Source organism: Salmo trutta, chromosome 7 (genome assembly GCF_901001165.1).
Source record: "Salmo trutta chromosome 7, fSalTru1.1, whole genome shotgun sequence".
NCBI lineage: Eukaryota > Metazoa > Chordata > Actinopteri > Salmoniformes > Salmonidae > Salmo > Salmo trutta.
The window spans coordinates 47,044,084-47,063,151 of NC_042963.1; the positions used below are offsets into that span (position 1 = coordinate 47,044,084).

Below are 19,068 nucleotides of genomic sequence, written 5' to 3' on the forward strand. Positions count from 1 at the left end.
CTCCTGTAGGTTCACTCCAACCCTTTTCCTGGAGAGATACCCTCCTGTAGGTTCACTCCAACCCCAGTTGTAACTAACCTGATTCAGCTTATCAACCAACTAATTATAAGAATCAGGTGCGCTAGATCAGGGTTGGAGTGAAAACCTACAGGAAGGTAGTTCTCCAGGAACAGGGTTGGAGAGCCCTGATGTAGACAGCTGGCTGACTTAACGGACTATGCTTTAGAGCTGGGCAACATAGACAAAAATCCATATCGCAATAAATTGCCTGAATTGATACAATAACGATAAGATTTATAATAATGTGCACCACAGTTTATTTTATTATCCTTTAAAACTACTAGTTTGATGGTTGTAGCAATCAATTGTCCCATGAACAAATCACCCATATTAGAAACCTGATTTCATTTCAAACTTCACATTTCTCTACTATAGGCTACTTAACGTAATGGACGATATCAGAAAAATGCCTGCGATAGGCGATCGGTATTGTGTCTTGATCATTTTTGGTTTATCGTCCCAGCTCTACTCTGCTTTGTGACACACTACCCAGGTAGACTAAGCATTGTAGTAGCAGTTGATTAATAGGGGCAGGTAATGGTCCTACGGTTCTGCACCTTTTGGCTACAGACCTACACTAAGTTATTCTGGAAAACAGCAGGTCTGGTCAGGACGATCTTTGGGGTCCTGTTCCACAGCAGACAGTTGAAATCAAATTTCCAGATAGATAACAGAACATCCTTATCCACTTAACAGTCATACATTCTGTAAAATGAAAATATTAAATTCATTTGATATGAAGAAGCAGCATTTTGATGCACGACTGAGTACTCCACTCCTCTGTTTAGAAGCCAGGTAAGCCGGTAACAGAAAATGACTCGTTGCTGGACTGTTGCATGCAATCTCTAATCTAAATTTCAGGAGAGAAAAATGAAGTATCCTAACTTTGTCTCTGTGCAGTCACAACAGTTTCTATTAGATCAGAGTGGATATTCCTCGTGGCATAATGAGGATGATCATTGGGGACACAGGACAGGGGTGAGGGGGAAGGAGACTAGATTGAACAGCGGACCACCTGAAGATCATGGTGACAGCTCCTCAAAATGGGGGTGAGGGGGGTACAGTCTACAGTGAAGAGCCCACCCACACAAAACCCATCCAGACACTGGTGCTATCTAGCTAGCCTAAGATAGAGATCATAGCATACATTCTATGTTTTGCATGTGGGAACGCTACATTCACCCCTCTCAAAACCCACCCAAACATTGGTGCCATCACAGCCTCACTAGCAGTAGCATCTTTATGCCTTAGCTCAGCATGTGTAAATGCTACATGCTACATCCACCCCTCTCAATGTCTCCTGACTGAGCAGGAGAGAGATTGAGACAGAACTGCCTACAATGGCAGGAGGTTGTTGAAAGCAAACTGTAGAAAATCATGATCTATCCATCTATAAAAAAAAAGGTCACGTGGAATGCACGCACACACACAACATGCACAGAGAGAGAGAGGAGACAGTAATGGTGTATATTTCAGTCTAGCTAGAAAAGCCATTCCATTTAGAAAGGTGAAAAGAGACTATAAACGGCATAACAGGATAAGTCTGGGATAAACATGGTGACGTGCAGGAATACCGAGGAATGGTGAGGAAAAGAGGAATAAAGGGGAGGGGAAGGCAGAGGAAGGGATTGACAGAGGAGGTATGGATATTTGTATAACGACCAGCTATCATTGGCCCTTTAAGCAAAATGGTAGATCCCAGCTTTCTTGCCAAGCAATCTGCCACCAGGAAACATGGAGAACAACAGAAAGGTCAGAGAGAGGGGAAAAAAGAGGGATGGAGAGAGGAGAGCGAGAGCCCAGAAGAGCGGGAGCAGACACTGTTACACCAGACAACAACACACCACATAGAGAGAAAGACAGACGAGGCTGGACGATGGCGGTATGGTACTTACATGAGGACTCTGTGCCAAACATGGCTGGGCCGGGAGCTGCGATGGAGATAGGAGAGAGGGGAAAAGGGGGACAGAGAGAGAGAGAGGGGGGGGGGGGGGGGTGAGCAGGCAGCTACACAGAGGGGGTCATCAAAGCACACAGTGCAGCCAGCCAGCCAGCCGGCCCTCGCTCTCAGACGCCCAGATGCTCCGCTCACTCAGTCGGCGCTCCCGTTGCCGCTAAACGGGCTTCCTCCACATACACACACTGCTCACAAAACACACACACACACGGTTCAGCTGCCGAACAGGGGCCTCACGAGAGGGAAGAGAAACTCTCCTCCACAGAAAAGGTGTATTTTAAAACCCAGACGCAGAAGTAGCAGCCTGCCTGCTGTAGCTACGTTAGCTCTTGCTTTCCTCTCCTCTTGTCCTCTCCCTCTCTTGTCCTCTCCTCCTCTGTTTATTTATCTCTCTGGACTGCCCCTGGGAAAAAAAGCTGAAAGCAGATACTGCAATCCTGGAGCCATGGTAGGCAGCCCGATGGGTAAGACAATAGCTATGCAAACAGAGAGTGACGTCAGGAGCCCTGCGAAACACTGACAGACTGCTGCTGGAGAGAGGGAGAAGGGGAGGGAGATATGGACGGAGGGAGAGAGGAGGAAAGAGGGGCGCTGGAGTTCGCAAGCGGGACTGGGAACAGGCCAATCATTTACACTTTTAGCAGACGCTCTTATCCAGAGTGACTTACATTTAGCTCATTCATCTTAACTAGGTGAGACAACCACATACCACAGTTGTAGCAAGCAATGTTCTTTCATTAAAGTAGTTAGCAGCAAAGTCAGTGCTAGACAATTATTCTTTATTTTGAGGGTGGAGGGGTGGAGAGCTGTAGGAAGTTAAAAAAGGCAGTGGCTCAGGTGGTTGATGTCTTTGTTGAAGTTTTTGGCCTTCCTGTGACATCGGGCGCTGTTAGGTGTCCTGGAGGGCAGGTAGTTTGCCCCTGGTGATGCATTTGGCAGACGAACGGGATGCTCTCAATTGTGCATCTGTAAAAGTTTGTGAGGGTTTTAGGCGCCAAGCAGAATTTCTTCAGCCTCCTGAGGTTGAAATGTCTGTGTGGGTGGACCATTTCATATTGTCAGTGATATGTACGCAGAGGAACTTGAGGCTTTCCACCTTCTCCACTGCTGTCCCGTCGATGTGGATAGGGGCATGCTCCCTCTGCTGTTTCCTGAAGCCCATGATCAGCTCCTTCGTTTTGTTGACATTGAGGGAGAGGTTAATTTCTTGGCACCACTCCACCACCACTCATGAATTATGTTAAGTTTATGTTTTGACCGATTGTAAGGAAATAAAAAGCTGTGAAAACAACCCAACATGTTTCTGATTTCGCCTTGGATGCATATTTTACGTGAATGAAATGCTATCAGCTTTTATGATGCTGATAAAGATAGCACTTCTACAGACGGTATCTAACTGAGCGTTCGGATTCTCTCAAGATGCTGAAAAAAATATATATAATTCTCCACTCCTACTTCCATGTCAAAATGTTGCCCACATTTGGTGTATCATTTTAGGCTACTGCAAGAAATGATTCCTTCTGCAGTAGTTAATAAATATTAAGGCTATGTGAGCGGTTATAAACCTGCAGTGAGTGTCCAGATTTCAGTATCTGATCAGTAGGTTACACTTCCCTTGAACTTCCCTTTTTGAAGTCCCCTTCTTGTGACTAGAATTTGTATTGAGCCTCGCCATCATCCTCTTTTACCACTTCACCAAATCTTTTCCAAACATTACTTTTCTGGCCCTCCCTTCTCTTTCAAATTTCCATATCACAGTTATCATCTTATTGAATTAAACTCCAACATTGTATTTTTTGCCTCCGTGGATTGATCTGAACTTTTTCTGCCCGTTCCCAAAAGCCTTTCAAATCAAATTTTATTGGTCACATACACATGGTTAGCAGATGTTAATGCGAGTGTCGCGAAATGCTTGTGCTTCTAGTTCCGACCGTGCTGTAATATCTAACAAGTAATCTAACAATTTCACAACACCTATCTTATACACACACACACACACACACAAGTGTAAAGGAATGATTAAGAATATGTACATTTAAATATATGGATGAGCGATGGCCGAACAGCATAGGCAAGATGGTATAGACTACGGTATATACATATGAGATGAGTAATGTAGGGTATGTAAACATTATATAAAGTGGCATTGTTAAGTGACTAGTAATACATTTATTACATCCAATTATTATTTATTAAAGTGGCTAGAGATTGAGTCTGTATGTTGGCAGCAACCACTCAATGTTAGTGATGGCTGTATAGCAGTCTGATGGCCTTGAGATAAAATATGTTTTTGTGTCTCTCGGTCCCAGCTTTGGTGACCTCGCCTTCTGGATGATAGGGCAGTGTGCAGTGTGATTGCAATTGCGTCGTTTGTCGCCCTATTGGGGCGGTAAGCAAATTGGAGTGGGTCTAGGGTGTCAGGTAGGGTGGAGGTGATATGAGCCTTGACTAGTCTCTCAAAGCACTTCATGATGACGGAAGTGAGTGCTACAGGGTGATAGTCGTTTAGCTCAGTTACCTTAGCTTTCTTGGGAACAGGAATAATGGTGGCCCTCTTGAAGCATGTGGGAACAGCAGACTGGGATTGGGATTGATTGAATATGTCCGTAAACACACCAGCCAGCTGGTCTGCGCATGCTCTGAGGACGCGGCTAGGGATGCCGTCTGGGCCGGCAGCCTTGCAAGGGTTAACACGTTTAAAATGTTTTACTCACGTTGGCTGCGGTGAAGGAGAGCCTGCAGGTTTTGGTAGCGGGCCGTGTCAGTGGCACTGTATTGTCCTCAAAGCGAGCAAAGAAGTTGTTTAGTTGGTCTGGGAGCAAGACATCAGTGTCCGTGACGGGGCTGGTTTTCTTTTTGTAGTCCGTGATTGACTGTAGACCCTGCCACATACGTCTCGTGTCTGAGCCGTTGAATTGCGACTCTACTTTGTCTCTATACTCACGCTTAGCTTGTTTGATTGCCTTGCGGAGGGAATAGCTACACTGTTTGTATTCGGTCATGTTTCCGGTCGCCTTGCCATGATTAAAAGCAGTGGTTCGCGCTTTCAGATTTGCGCGAATGCTGCCATCAATCCAGGGTTTCTGGTTGGGCAATGTTTTAATATTCACCGTGGGTACCACATCACCGATGCACTTGCTAATAAACTCGCTCACCGAATCAGCGTATACATCAATGTTATTTTCCTATGCTATCCGGAACATATCCCAGTCCACGTGATCGAAGCAATCTTGAAGCGTGGAATCAGATTGGTCGGACCAGCGTTGAACAGACCTGAGCACGGGTGTTTCCTTTTTTAGTTTCTATAGGCTGGGAGCAACAAAATGGAGTCGTGGTCAGATTTGCCGAAAGGAGGGTGAGGGAGGGCTTTATATTCGTTGTGGAAATTAGAGTAGCAATGATCCAGGGTTTTGCCAGCCTGGGTCGCGCATTCGATATGCTGATAACAAGGCTCCCTAAATGTTTTCAGATTAGCCTTGTTAAAATCCCCAGCTACAGTAAATGCAGCCTCAGGATATGTGGTTTCCAGTTTACATAGAGTCAAATGAAGTTCGTTCAGGGCCATCGATGTGTCTTCTTGGGGGGGGGGGAATTCTAGGTCAGGTGAACAGAAGGACTTGATTTCCTGTATGTTGTTATGATCACACCACGACTCGTTAATCATAAGGCATACACCCCCGCCCTTCTGGCTGGGTAAAACCGGCCCTTTTACTGAAACATTGATTAATGCACTGTCCCTGTAAAAATAAACTCAAACTCAAAATTATGTATTTAAGGAATTGTTCTCTCTTTATTCAACCCGCCCGCCACCCACCCGACCTTAAACCACACAATATTTAATGACCCTAAACCTGCGCGCACTGCTGATATAACCGTGGGACTGCGGGTTATGAGTCAACCCGCGCATCACTAGTGCACGGGTGCTTCACGCTGCTACAACGTGGTAGCTACTGGACCAAAACAGCGTTCAACTCTAACGTTGCACTTCAACACTCCTGGTTGTTGCGGAAATTGACACACCACAACGGTTTACTTTGTACATCAATGTCATCTTGCTTAGTCTACGTTTAAACTTAACATACTGTATGACCTGTCCCATCGCCTTACGTATTACAGCCCCACAGTGGCAAGAAGTGACATCCCCAAAAACACAAACTATACAACACATACTTGGCTCCTAGCCTCCCATGCATAGGCTTCTTTCTGGCCCTAACACTAAATAATATAAAAACAAAATAGGAATGGTTTTAGAAAACTTTAACTAAATGGATCTGAAAACTAACTGAAACGAAGAAAAAAAATCTTAAAACGAATAGAATTGTTTTTTTACATTTATATTTTAGTCATTTAGTCATTTAGCAGACGCTCTTAGCAGACGCTCTTATCCAGAGCGACTTACAGTAGTGACTGCATACATTTCATGCATTTTTTTTTGTACTGGCCCCACCTTGGTGTGAATATGAGACAATGAGTGTGTGTATTTAGGGGGCTATACTGGGTGTTTATGTAATAGTCAAGGGTGTTCATTATGTGTGTGTGTGTGTATTAGTAGTGGGTCTACATGTAACATGCCTACTTGCTGTCATGTCAGACAGACAGCCCTAACTGGCATTTGAATATAGGACTGGAGTGAGCTAGCAGCATTAGGATTAGGCCTAGCTCTGTGAGAGAGAGAGAGAGAGATAAAGGGAGAACGAGAGAGGGGGGAGAAAGAAGTTTTGCCTTGTCTCCTTTGTCCCTCACACATGGTGGCTCCCTCTCGTCCCTCGCCAAAACCCAACGTCTTTGTCCTTCAGGCGGAGGCAGCACCGCCCCCCCTCTACCCAGCCACCCCCCTCTCCTTCCTCTTCCATCCCTCCCCATCTACTAAAGACATCTCCTGGGGTCTGAAACACTGCGCCGGGGGAGAGGAGGAGGGGAGGAGAGAGGAGGAATAAGGCAGAAGAGGACTGACTGCACAGGATCAGCTCTAATAGAAACAATACCCAGCTGTAATCACGGGCATCTACAGCTGCTATAATGTCAGCTTTTCCCTCATAGCTCATCTGACTAGAACAACCAACAATCTGATCTAGGATCAGTTTATCTAGGAGTGGGTTCCTAATCAGTGCTAGGGTAAACAATATTGAACCATAACTTAACTCAAAACAATGCCCCCCCCATCTCATCTACACCCCTCCTACCCTACCCCCGCCCGAATGGGAACAAGTACCACCCAAGTAAGCAAGGCCTCTCCTCTGGGTTGCTAGGCAACTGAAAATAAGTGTGAGAGGAGTGTGGCCATCCTTGAGCGAGAGAGAAAGAACAAGAGAGAAAGAAGGAGCGAGATAAAGAAAAAGAAAGAAAGAACATCCATAATTCTATGGGCTGAACCTTCCAGAAGCAGCTACATAGGAGAAGTAAGAGGATGAAAAATGTGCAAAGAAAGTGGTCAATTAAACTGCCATATTGCAAGAACAAAGGTTCCCACTTCATTTGCCGTGGATGTTCAATTGTGCAAAACAAGTGCCCTTTATTTTTTTTAAATGGAAGCTTCATTAGTCAGTGTCTTACTTTACTTGAGCATTCACTTTCATGTTACACGAGGCGAACAAAGCATTTGGACAATAACTAATAGGCCTAGGTAGCCTATAGAAAGGAACAATGTGTTGTGTAGGTTAGATACGTGTAGACGAGTGTCTATTCGTAAGCGATTTAATGAGTGCATATGTTAGCGTGCCTGTATGTGTATGTGTGTGTGTATGTGTGTGTGAGACATAATTGGATGTTCCCATCCAGTATGCAGACTAGACAACAACGTATGACAGCATTTGACAACCAGCCATTCATAATTTTTTCTTGCTTTCGTTTTCCTTTCAGGCTCGAGCGGAAGAACGAGGCACCCACAAAGGAAGGTCAGCAATGCTTTGATTACCTACATGGGGTCACCATTCAAATGCAGCGGCAGCGCTCAGATAACTGGGTCAGTACTACTGAGGATCTGATGCTGCTGACACCTAGTGGCCACAGGGAAAATGGCAGCTTATTTTCTTCAGAAGGGAAGGCTTCTCTGTGTTAGTGGTTTAAAGTCTTATTGGACTTGTCACAGGTATTTAGCAGACCTTTTCCACTCTGAGGCCGTGGGGTTCTCTCGTTTCGGAAAATGTTGGTCCTCCCTCCTGGGTGACCCCGAAACCGATAAAGTGGTCGAGGAGTGTGAAAGCAAACGGTTGACAGTCCTCCCATCCTAGATGGGATGGCAAGGAAGCACATGTGTATCCTACCACAGAGTTTTGATATGTGCCACAACCCCCTTTGAATCAGATGTTGTATTGTCGGAGGAGAAAATGCACACATTTAAAAACAATATGCTACTTATCTTTTTATTTATAAAATGTTTTGAACAACTTCATTTGTTTTGAGCACTTTATACGTTTATTTTGGGATCCACCGCTGTACACGTCATTTACTAATGACGCCCGAGTGAGAAGGACCAGGGCAGATCATGTCGACTGAAACTGCAAACAAAACTAAATGCATGCTCTTCAACCCATCGCTGCCCACACCTACCCACCTGTCTAGCATCACTACTCTGGACGGTTCTGACTTAGAATATGTGGACAACTACAAATACCTAGGTGTCTGGTTAGACTGTAAACTCTCCTTCCAGACTCACATTAAGCATCTCCAATCCAAAATTAAATCTAGAATCGGCTTCCTATTTCACAACAAAGCATCCAAACATACCCTAGTAAAACGGATTATCCTACCGATCCTTGACAAAATAGCCTCCAACACTCTACTCAGCAAATTGGATGCAGCCTATCACAGTGCCATCCGTTTTGTCACCAAAGCCCCTTATACTACCCACCACTGCGACCTGTATGCTCTCGTTGGCTGTTCCTCGCTTCATATCCGTCGCCAAACCCACTGGCTCCAGGTCATCTATAAGTCTTTGCTAGGGAAAGCCCTACCTTATCTCAGCTCACTGGTCACCATAGCAGCACCCACCCGCAGCACGCGCTCCAGCAGGTATATTTCACTGGTCATCCCCAAAGCTAATTCCTCCTTCGGCCGCCTTTCCTTCCAGTTCTCTGCTGCCAACGACTGAAACGAACTGCAAAAAAAAAAAAAAAAAAAAAAATCACTGAAGCTGGAGACTCATATCTCCCTCACTAGCTTTAAGCACCAGCTGTCAGAGCAGCTCACAGATCACTGCACCTGTACATAGCCCATCTATAAATAGCCCATCCAACTACCTCATCACTATATTGTTATTTATTTTACTTCTTTGCACCCCAGTACCGCTACTTGCACACATCTTCTGCACATCTATTACCCCAGTGTTTAATTTGCCATACTGTAATAATTTCACCAACTACGGCCTATTTATTGCCTCACCCCCCTTATCCTACCTCATTTGCACACACTGTATATAGACTTTCTCTATTGTATTATTGACTGTATGTTTGTTTATTCCATGTGTAACTCTGTTGTTGTTTGTGTCGCACTGCTTTGCTTCATCTTGGCCAGGTCACAGTTGTAAATGAGAACTTGCTCTCAACTAGCCTACCTGGTTAAATAAAGGTGAAATAAAAATACATTTAAAAAAAAGTGGTGTAGTGATAATTGTTTGTTTCTGTTGGGCAGAGGAAGAATGCGCTCGAAGTAAAACGAATGGGGGCAAGAAAAGTGATTTGTTTCATTCTCAAGAAAAAGGCACCAATGAAAAGGAGTGATAACTGGGGTAGCAGTAGATATAAATGTTGAACAGCTGAGGGCAAAGATCCCCGTTGTACGTAACGCTCGTTGTTTGATGCGATGCAGACAGGGTGGTGAGTGAGGAAACAGAAGAGTCATTATCTGTTCTTTTGAGTTTTGAAGTTGAGTCTGCCTGACAAAGTGAAGTTAGGATATATAAGACCCATTTGCGACCAAGCTTTAACTTCCTGACTGATGTCTTGAGATGTTGCTTCAATATATCCACATAATTTTCCTGCCTCGTGATGCCATCTATTTTGTGAAGTGCACCAGTCCCTCCTGCAGCAAAGCACCCCCACAACATGATGCTGCCACACCCGTGCTTTACGGTTGGGATGGTGTTCTTCGGCTTGCAAGCCTCCCTCTTTTTCCTCCAAACATAACGATGGTCATTATGCCAAACAGTTCTATTTTTGTTTCATCAGACCAGAGGACATTTCTCCAAAAAATACGACCTTTATCCCCATGTGCAGTTGCAAACCGTAGTCTGGCTTTTTTATGGCGGTTTTGGAGCAGTGGCTTCTTCCTTGCTGAGCGGCCTTTCAGGTTATGTTGATATAGGACTCTTTTTACTGTGGATATCGATACTTTTGTACCCGGTCCTTTGCTGTTGTTATGGGATTGATTTGCACTTTTCGCATCAAAGTACGCTCATCTCTAGGAGACAGAACGCGTCGCCTTCCTGAGCGATATGACGGCTGCGGTGTTTATGTCCCATGTTGTTTATACTTGCGTACTATTGTTTGTACAGATGAACGTGGTACCTTCAGGCGTTTGGAAGGTACACAGGTACACCTCCAATTGACTCAAATGATGTCAATTAGCCTAAAAAAAAGCCACAGCACACCAACATCAAAACCTCATCCCAACTGTAAAGTATGGTGGAGGGAGCATCATGGTTTGGGCTGCTTTGCTGCCTCAGTGCCTAGACAGCTTGCTATCATCAATGGAAAAATGAATTCAAGTTTATCAAGAGATTTTGCAGGAGAATGTTAGGCTGTCTGCCAATTGAAGCTCAACAGAAGTTGGGTGATGCAACAGGACAACGACCCAAACAAAAGTAAATCAACAACAGAATGGCTTCACAGAAGAACATACACCTTCTGGAGTGGCCCAGTCAGAGTCCTGACCTCAACCCGATTGAGATGCTGTGGCATGACCTCAAGAGAGCAGTTCACAGCAGACATCCCAAGAATATTGCTGAACTGAAACAGTTTTTGTAAAGATGAATGATCCAAAACTCCTCCTGACTGTTGTGCAGGTCTGATCCACAACTACAGAAAACGTTTGGTTGAGGTTATTGCTGCCAAGAAGGGTCTTCCTATAGAAGAGTGTGACTCATCTGTGAGTGCCATTGCCATGAAGGACTTACCATTTCCCCACTGCTCCAAATGTACTTCAAATCCTCGTGCTCACTAGGGATAAGACTTCTTAAACCCTTCTCTATTCTGCTTTCCAACACTTTGAAGGATTACATTCTACATTTTTGAAGGTTTTGAAGCCAGGTTTACTTGACTTACATCAGCAGAGAGCTGTAGTCTAGGGCTCTGCTCCAAATTGCACCCTATTTTCTATAAAGGCCTATGTGCACAGGTCAAAAGTAGTGCAAGCTAGAGGCATGACGAGCTATATGCATGTCAGGGTTCCCTGTTAACAACCCTTAGGTCTGCTCTCTCACCTCTGTGCTCTCGACAAAGAGCTTATTTCTCCTCTGCCATGACTCACGGTAAGGGAGGGAGGAGGAGGAACTGGTTAAAAGGGAACTGTCTTTAAAAGGGCAATCTGAAAATGTCTTTTTTAGACTTGTATTATAATTGTTTACCTTTATTTTGAAAGGGAAGACATTGAACCTAGGTCTCTTCCAAATGCACTCTGTATATAAATAAAATAAAAATGGTGTTTTTAATGTAACTAGGCAAGTCAGTTAAGAACAAATTCTTATTTCCAATGACGCCCTACCACAAGGCCTCCTGCGGGGACGGGGACTGGGATTACAAATAAAATATAGGACAAAACACACATCACAACAAGAGCGACAACACTACATAAAGAGAGACCTAAGACAACAACATAACATGGCAGCAACACATGACAACACAGCATGATAGCAACACAACATGGTAGCAGCACAACATGGTAGCAGCACAAAACAGGGTACAAACATTATTGGGCACAGACAACAGCACAAAGGGCAAGAAGGCAGAGACAACAATACATCACGCAAGGCAGCCACAACTGTCAGTAAGTGTCCATGATTGAGTCTTTGAATGAAGAGATGGAGATAAAACTGTCCAGTTTGAGTGTTTGTTGCAGTTCGTTCCAGTCGCTTGCTGCAGCCAACTGAAAAGACGAGCGACCCAGTGATGTGTGTGCTTTGGGGACCTTTAACAGAATGTGACTGGCAGAACGGGTGTTGTATGTGGAGGATGGGGGCTGCAGCAGATGTCTCAGATAGGGGGGAGTGAGGCCTAAGGGTTTTATAAATAAGCATCAACCAGTGGGTCTTGCGACAGGTATACAGAGATGACCAGTTTAACAGAGTATAGATGCAGTGATGAGTCCTATAAGGAGCATTGGTGGCAATACAAACATACAGTACGAGTCAAAAGTTTGGACACACATACTCATTCACGGGTTTATCTTTATTTTACTATTTTCTACATTGTAGAATAATAGTGAAGACATCAAAACTAAGAAATAACACATATGGAATCATGTAGTAACCCCCCAAAAGGAGTGCTAAACAAATCATATATAGTTTTATATTTGAGATTCTTCAAAGTAGCCACCCTTTGCCTTGAAGACAGCTTTGCACTCTTGGCTTTCTCTAAACCAGCTTCATGAGGTAATCACCTAGAATACATTTCAATTAACAGGTGTGTCTTGTTAAAAGTTAATTTGTGGAATTTCCTTCTTATAGCGTTTGAGCCAATCATTTGTGTTGTGACAAGGTAGTGGTGGTATACAGAAGATAGCCCTATTTGGTAAAATACCAAGTCCATATTATGGCAAGAACAGCTCAAATAAGCAAAGAGAAACAACAGTCCATCGTTTACTTTAAGGCAGTGCTTCTCAATTATTTTCTGTTACGCCCCCCCTAGGAAGAAGTAAACATTTCGCGCCCCCCCAACTCTCCGCCGCGACTGTAAATTGTATCATTTGTCTATAAAATTGTTATAAGTACACCTCTGCATAACATTGTATGCTTATTACATTAAATAAAAATAAAAAAGAAGAATATAGATCACTTACAACAAAGAATAACTTTATTAACATTGTTTTTTTTAGTTTGTAACAGAAAAAGACTTCAAGTGCATCAATTGCCTGAAATTTAAAACAAAATTAAACCCTTATTTAAACTGTAAACATTTTTTGACCATTTGATACTGAAAAATAAAATTAAATATAATCAATAAATAATAATAAATTCAAATTGATCAGCAACATTAACTCAGGAGCACAATATATGAAACATTTTGACCTATAAAACAAAAATGAATAAAACAATTTGTGCTGATTTTTTTTAAATCAAAATGAGGAAGTCAGGATTAATGGCTACAATAAGCACGTTTTGCAGAGCACAGCTTTTCCAAGCGGGGTTTGAAGCATCATACTGCAACTCTCAGCTCCTGCTCAATGTTTAGCTGGGACCTGTACTTGGTCTTCAGTGCAGCAACAGCAGAGAAGCCAGTCTCACAAAGATAAGATGTTGCAAAAGGAAGAAGAATGCCCATGGCCCTCTGCCCTAAGAGTGGATACTGCCTCTCTACACTCAGAATTCAGAATTCACTCAGTGTCTGTGATGTGAACCTCAGTCTCAATGTGGAGTCAGACGTCATATCAATGAACTGGTCCTCCTCTGCAGAGCTGAAACCAGTTGGAGCTGGTGCATTGAAAGGATCTCTCACCCAGTCATATTGGGAACTGTTTTCAGGGAAGTACTTTTTAAAGAATCCCATCAGTGATGAAATATGCTCCTTAATATATGGAATCACTGAGGTGGCATCATAGTCAGTAGTGTCAACAAATTCATGCAGGTTCTGGAATGAATCAGTATTTCCTTCATCAAGTCGCCTGCCCCACATTGCAAGCTTTCGAGTGAAAGAGCTGATCTTGTCTGTGACCTGAGGGAGGTGTATATCTTTCCCTTGAAGCTGTAGATTTAGTTAATTTAGCTTTCCAAATATGTCACTCAGGTAGGCCAGTTTTGCCAGGAAGTTCTCATCACTAAATTTTTCTGTGATGTCATACTTGTGCTCCTGCTCCAATAACATTCTTATCTGCTCTCTGAGCTCAAAAACTCGGGACAAGACTTTTCCTTGTGACAGCCACCTTGCTTCACTGTGAAACAGCACAGCTTGATGTTCAGCTCCCATCTCCTCACAAATAGCAGAGAAGACTCTTGTTTTTAGTGGTCTGGTCTTTATAAAATTGACTACACCTACAATGTCAGTCATAACCTCACTTAATTCAGACAGTACTTCTGTGTATAACACAGTGTGTCCACTCAGCATTAGGTGAGGCCTTCTTGATGAGTGCCCAAAGTCCTTTTCTCATCCCTGCCATGGTCTGTGCACCATCACTGCAAACACCAATGCAGTTCTCCCACTTTAGCCCATTCTCAGTCAGGAAGCAGTCATGTCAAAACGTACATAAGCGATAAACAAACAGTCTTTGTTGCTGTCAGTTGCTTCATCGAACTGTAAGGCAAAACGTTTGTCTTTGAGTTTATCTACCAGCTGTTCTTTAATATCGTTAGCAATGTCATTTATACGTCTGGCGACAGTGTCATTGGACAGAGGGATAGTTTTTATTTTTGCAGCACTTGCGTCATCCAGCTTGACAGAGACCATGTCTAATGCTGCAGGCAGTATCAGCTCCTCTGCTATGGAGTGGGGTTTTTTGCACTGAGCAATTTGGTACGCCACCTTATATGATGCTCACAGTGCTCGCTGGTTTACTGAAGTAGCATTCACAAAGCGGGACGATTGTTGGCAATATTCGGCACGTTTTCGCTGAAAAAACTCAAGCGGCTTATCAGCGTGATTGGGGTGTAATGTCTTTAAGTGACGCCTTAATTTATTTGGCTTCATGCTGTCCGCTGCCAACATTTTTAGACACAGTAAACATGCCGGTCTTTCCTCGTCTCCCACCGTAGTCACAGTGAAGCCAAGCGCGACATACGCTTCGTCATATTTCCTCGTCTTAGCTTTCGGGAGACTTACGTTTGTCTCATTATCTCCGTCTCTCTCCGCCTTTCTTTTCATCCCTGTTAAATATTTTTCCATGGTGTCTCTTAAGGGTTTGTTATCTGCACTTCATATCTCCTGCTCTGTGCTGTGTGCTCTTGTTCGGTTAAAAAAAAACTACTACGCGGCAAAAAAAAGCGTGTTCCCCGGGGTCACGCGCCCCCCCTGGCATCGCTCCGAGCCCCCCCAGGGGGGGCGCCCCACTATTTGAGAAGGACTGCTTTAAGGCATGAAGGTCAGTCAATCCAGAAAATTTCAACAACTTTGAAAGTTTCTTCAAGTGCAGTCGCAAAAACCATCAAGCGCTATGATGAAACTGGCTCTCATGAGGACCGCCACAGGAAAGGAAGACCCAGAGTTACCTCTGCTGCAGAGGATATGTTCATTAGAGTTAACTGCACCTCAGATTGCAGCCCAAATAAATGCTTCAGAGATCAAGTAACAGACACATCTCAACATCATCTGTTCAGAAGAGACTGCGTGAATCAGGCCTTCATGGTCGAAATGCTGCAAAAGAAACTACTACTAAAGGACACCAATAAGAAAAAGAAACAAGCAATGGACATTAGACTGGTAGAAATCTGTCCTTTGGTCTGATGAGTCCAAATTTGAGATTTTTGGTTCCAACCGCTGTGTCTTTGTGAGACGCAGAGTAGGTGAACAGATGATCTCTGCATGTGTGGTTCCCACTGTGAAGCATGGAGGAGGAGGTGTGATGGTGCTTTGCTGGTGACACTGTCTGTGATTTATTTAGAATTCAAGGCGCACTTAACTAGCTTGGCTACCACAGCATTCTGCAGCGATACGCCATCCCATCTGGTTTGCGCTTAGTGGGACTGTCATTTGTTTTTCAATAGGACAATGACCCAAAACACACCTCCAGGCTGTGTAAGGGCTATTTGACCAAGGAGAGTGATGAGTGCTGCATCAGATGACCTGGCCTCCACAATCACCTGACCTCAGTCCAATTGAGATGGTTTGGGATGAGTTGGACTGCAGAGTGAAGGAAAAGCAGCCAATTTGTGTGAAATTTTTGAATAGAGCATTATCATCCACCTGTATCGAAACAGGGGCAGCATGAAAAAAATACATGTCATCTATACACTTAATTAAATACAGAATGGGGGACGCTTTTCCCCATGGTTAATTTTCATGCCAGCCAGGTAGGCTATGCTCCCGTTGTAAATATAAGCAATGTGCTTAATATTAAGAAAGTTGGGTAATGTAATACTCCAAGCATATAGAAAGCTTATCTTCCTCTTTCTAATAGAGGCAATCAATCTGTTTTCTTGCACAATTGCATAGCCTATTGAAATGTTGCGCAACATGAGCTCATGGGCTCTCATGAAGTGTTTGATTAGATTTTCGAATACATTTGCATTAACTTCTTGGTGACAGGGGGCAGTATTCGGAAATTGAGATGATAACGTGCCCAGATTAAACTGCTGCTACTCGGGCCCAGAAGGTAAGATATGCATATTATTAGTATATTTTGATAGAAAACACTCTGAAGTTTCTAAAACTGTTTGAATGATGTCTGTGAGTATAACAGAACTCATATGGCAGGCAAAAACCTGAGAAAGAAATCCAACCAGGAAGTGGTTTGTAGCTTAACTGATTGCCTTTCCAAACTACAGTGTCTGTGGGGTCATTTTGCACTTCCTAAGGCTTCCACTAGATGTCAACAGTCTTTAGAACCTTGTTCATGCTTCTACTGTTACTGGGAAGAGAATAAGAGCTGTCTCAAGCCTGAGACCAACGAGTTGTTTACCTGCGCAGGCACCCAGGCGCACCGTTCCTTCTTTTTCCTCTGTAATGAAATACGCTATTGTCCGGTTGAATATTATCGAAAATGTATGTTATAAAGACCCTAAGGATTGATTGTAAACATCGTTTGACATGTTTCTACGAACGGTAATGGAACTATTTGACTTTTCGTCTCGGGTTTTGCACTCACGCATTATGCCTTTGGATTAGTGATCTGAATGCGTGAACAAAACGGAGGTATTTGGACATAAATATGGAGTTTATCGAAAAAAATCGAACATTTCTTGTTGAAGTGGGAGTGCATTCCGACGAAGATCAGCAAAGGTAAGTGAAGATTTATAATACTATTTCTGAGTTTAGTTGACTCCAGAACTTGGCGGGTAACTGTATAGCTTGCTTTGATGGCTGAGCTCTGTACTCAGAATATTGAACAATGTGCTTTCGCCGTAAAGCTATTTTGAAATCTCACACAGCGGTTGCATTAACCTCTCTAGGGGAGGTAGGACGAAATCGTCCCACACTATTCAACAGCCAGTGAAAAATCAGAGCTCCAAATTTAAAACCACAAAATGTCATAATTCAAAGTTCTCAAACATAGGACTATTTTACACCATTTTATAGATACACTTCTCCTGAATCGAACCATGTTGTTCAATTTCCAAAAGGCTTTACAGCGAAAGCAAAACATTAGATTATGTTAGGAGAGTACATAGACACAAATAATCACACAGCCGTTTTCTAAGCAAGCATATTTGTCACATAAACCCAAACAACAGCTAAATGCAGCACTAACCTTTGATGATCTTCATCAGATGACCCTCCTAGGACATTATGTTATACAATACATGCACGTTTTGTTCAATCAAGTTCATATTTATATCAAAAACCAGCCTTTTACATTAGCATGTGATGTTCAGAACTAGCATACCACCGAAAACTTCCGGTGAATTTACTAAATACTCATGATAAACGTTGACAAAATACATAACAATTATTTTAAGAATTATAGATACAGAACTCCTTTATGCAATCGCTATGTCCGATTTTAAAATAGCTTTTTGGCGAAAGCACATTTTGCAATATTCTGAGTACATAGCTCGCCATCATGGCTAGCTATTTTGACATCCGCCAACTTCGGGGTCACCTAAACTCAGAATTACTATTAGAAAAATTGGATTACCTTTGCTGTTCTTCGTCAGAATGCACTCCCAGGACTTCTACTTCAAACAACAAATGTTGTTTTGGTTCCAATAATCCATAGTTATATCCAAATACCTCCGTTCTGTTCGTGCGTTCAGGTCACTATCCGACGGGTAACGCGCGAGCGCATTTCGTGACAAAAAATTACAAATATTCATTACCGTACTTAGAAGCATGTCGAACGCTGTTTAAAATACATTTTTATGCTATTTTTCTCGTAAAATAGCGATAATATTCCAACTGGGCAACGTTGTATTCATTCAAAGACTGAAAGAACATTTTTTAGAAGTCTCGTGAATGCGCATCTCCAGTCTCATTGTCCCCAGGTTGACCACTTACAAACTCTGCTCCTATACCTTTGCCCAGAGACAGCAGACACCCCATTCCACTTTCTGGCGGCTTTGGAAGCCAATGGAAGCCTTAGAAAGTGTCACGTTACAGCACAGATGCTGTAATGTCGATAGAGATGCAACAGAAGGACAACAAATTGTCAGACAGGGCACTTCCTGCATGGAATCTTCTCAGGTTTTGGCCTGCCATATGAGTTCTGTTATACTCACAGACACCATTCAAACAGTTTTAGAAACCTTAGTGTGCTTTCCATCCAAATCTACTAATTATATGCATATTCTCGTTTCTGGGCAGGAGTAGTAACCAGATTAAATCGGGAACGTTTTTTTTATCCGGCCGTGAAAATACTGCCCCCTATCCCAAAGAAGTTAAGAAGAAGTGTATATATAATTATTTCAATAACTGTTGAAATTTTATCAATGTTAATGATGAGTATTTTTGTAAATTGATGCGCTCATTCATCGGAAGTTTTGGAGGAAATACATTTTCTGAACATCACGCGCCAATGTAAAATGGGGTTTATGGATATAAATAATAACTTTATCGAACAAAACATACATGTATTGTGTAACATTGAGTCCTGGGAGTGTCATCTGATAAAGATCATCAAAGGTTAGTGATTAATTTTAGCTGTATTTCTGGTTTTTGTGACGCCTCTCCTTGCTTGGAAAATGGCTGTTTTTTTCTTGTTTAGGTGCTGTCCTAACATAATCTAATGTTTTGCTTCGCCGTAAAGCCTTTTTG

General features: G+C 43.0%; 1 protein-coding gene across 2 annotated transcripts in view; it reads right to left on the reverse strand.

Moving 5' to 3' along the window:
* The window catches only part of LOC115197545 (suppressor of tumorigenicity 7 protein homolog), a 70,796-nt gene that overhangs the window by 47,268 nt on the left and 4,460 nt on the right, over positions 1-19,068 (reverse strand). Inside the window, exon 2 of one of the 2 annotated variants that reach the window (XM_029759179.1) lies at positions 1,956-1,991. In XM_029759179.1, the coding sequence (XP_029615039.1) occupies positions 1,956-1,977 (22 nt within the window). In that variant the 5' untranslated portion in view covers positions 1,978-1,991. Of the gene's footprint in view, positions 1-1,955; positions 2,555-19,068 lie in introns of those variants that run through there. The other variant, XM_029759180.1, reaches the window with a different exon arrangement.